The sequence below is a fragment of the Corvus kubaryi genome, unplaced genomic scaffold (genome assembly GCF_017639235.1).
Source record: "Corvus kubaryi isolate FWS band 111438036 unplaced genomic scaffold, C.kubaryi_AGA036_p1.0 split3-37304, whole genome shotgun sequence".
NCBI classification, from domain to species: domain Eukaryota; kingdom Metazoa; phylum Chordata; class Aves; order Passeriformes; family Corvidae; genus Corvus; species Corvus kubaryi.
The window spans coordinates 2324016-2324696 of record NW_024582087.1 but is presented as its reverse complement, the minus strand read 5'-3'; the positions used below and the strand labels follow the sequence as shown (position 1 = coordinate 2324696).

Genomic DNA, 681 nt, shown 5'->3' with positions numbered 1-681 from the left:
GGGATTTCCCTCTCTCCTTCTCTCACTTTTGGGATTTCCCTCTCTCCATCCTCTCACTGTGAGGATTTCCCTCTCTCCATCCTCTCACTGTGAGGATTTCCCTCTCTCCTTCTCTCACTTTCAGGATTTCCCTCTCTCCATCCTCTCACTTTTGGGATTTCCCTCTCTCCATCCTCTCACTTTTGGGATTTCCTTCTCTCCTTCTCTCACTTCTGGGATTTCCCTCTCTCCCTTTCACCCTCTCACTCTGGGGATAACCAGCAGGATTCCAAACAATCCCATGGGAGGGGTGATCTTCCCCCTGAGCTCCTCAGCGCCCCGAGGGGGTGACGCTGCTGCTTTGTCCCACAGCTGTGAAGCTGCAGTCCGACCACTGCCTGGACCCGGGGATCCCGGTGAACGGGCAGCGCCACGGGAACGATTTCTACGTGGGAGCGCTGGTGACGTTCAGCTGTGACCCCGGCTACACCCTGAGCGACAGCGAGGCCCTGGAGTGCGAGCCCAACTTCCAGTGGAGCCGGCCCCTGCCCAGCTGTGAGGGTGAGGAAACCTCTGCAGCCCCTTCCTGTGCAGCTCCACTGCAAAGCAGCAGCTGGAAAGCTCCCAGTGGCATTTAATCCATGGATCTTGGTGGGTTGATCAGTCCCTTTTGCTGGATTTTGGTGGGTTGATCCATGTATT

General features: G+C 56.5%; 1 protein-coding gene across 5 annotated transcripts in view; it reads left to right on the top strand.

Moving 5' to 3' along the window:
• Positions 1-681, top strand: part of CSMD2 (CUB and Sushi multiple domains 2) — a 338283-nt gene that overhangs the window by 217841 nt on the left and 119761 nt on the right. For all 5 annotated transcript variants that reach the window (XM_042015480.1, XM_042015478.1, XM_042015482.1 and 2 more), the window contains one exon: positions 352-540. In XM_042015480.1, the coding sequence (XP_041871414.1) occupies positions 352-540 (189 nt within the window). The remainder of the gene's footprint in view (positions 1-351; positions 541-681) is intronic.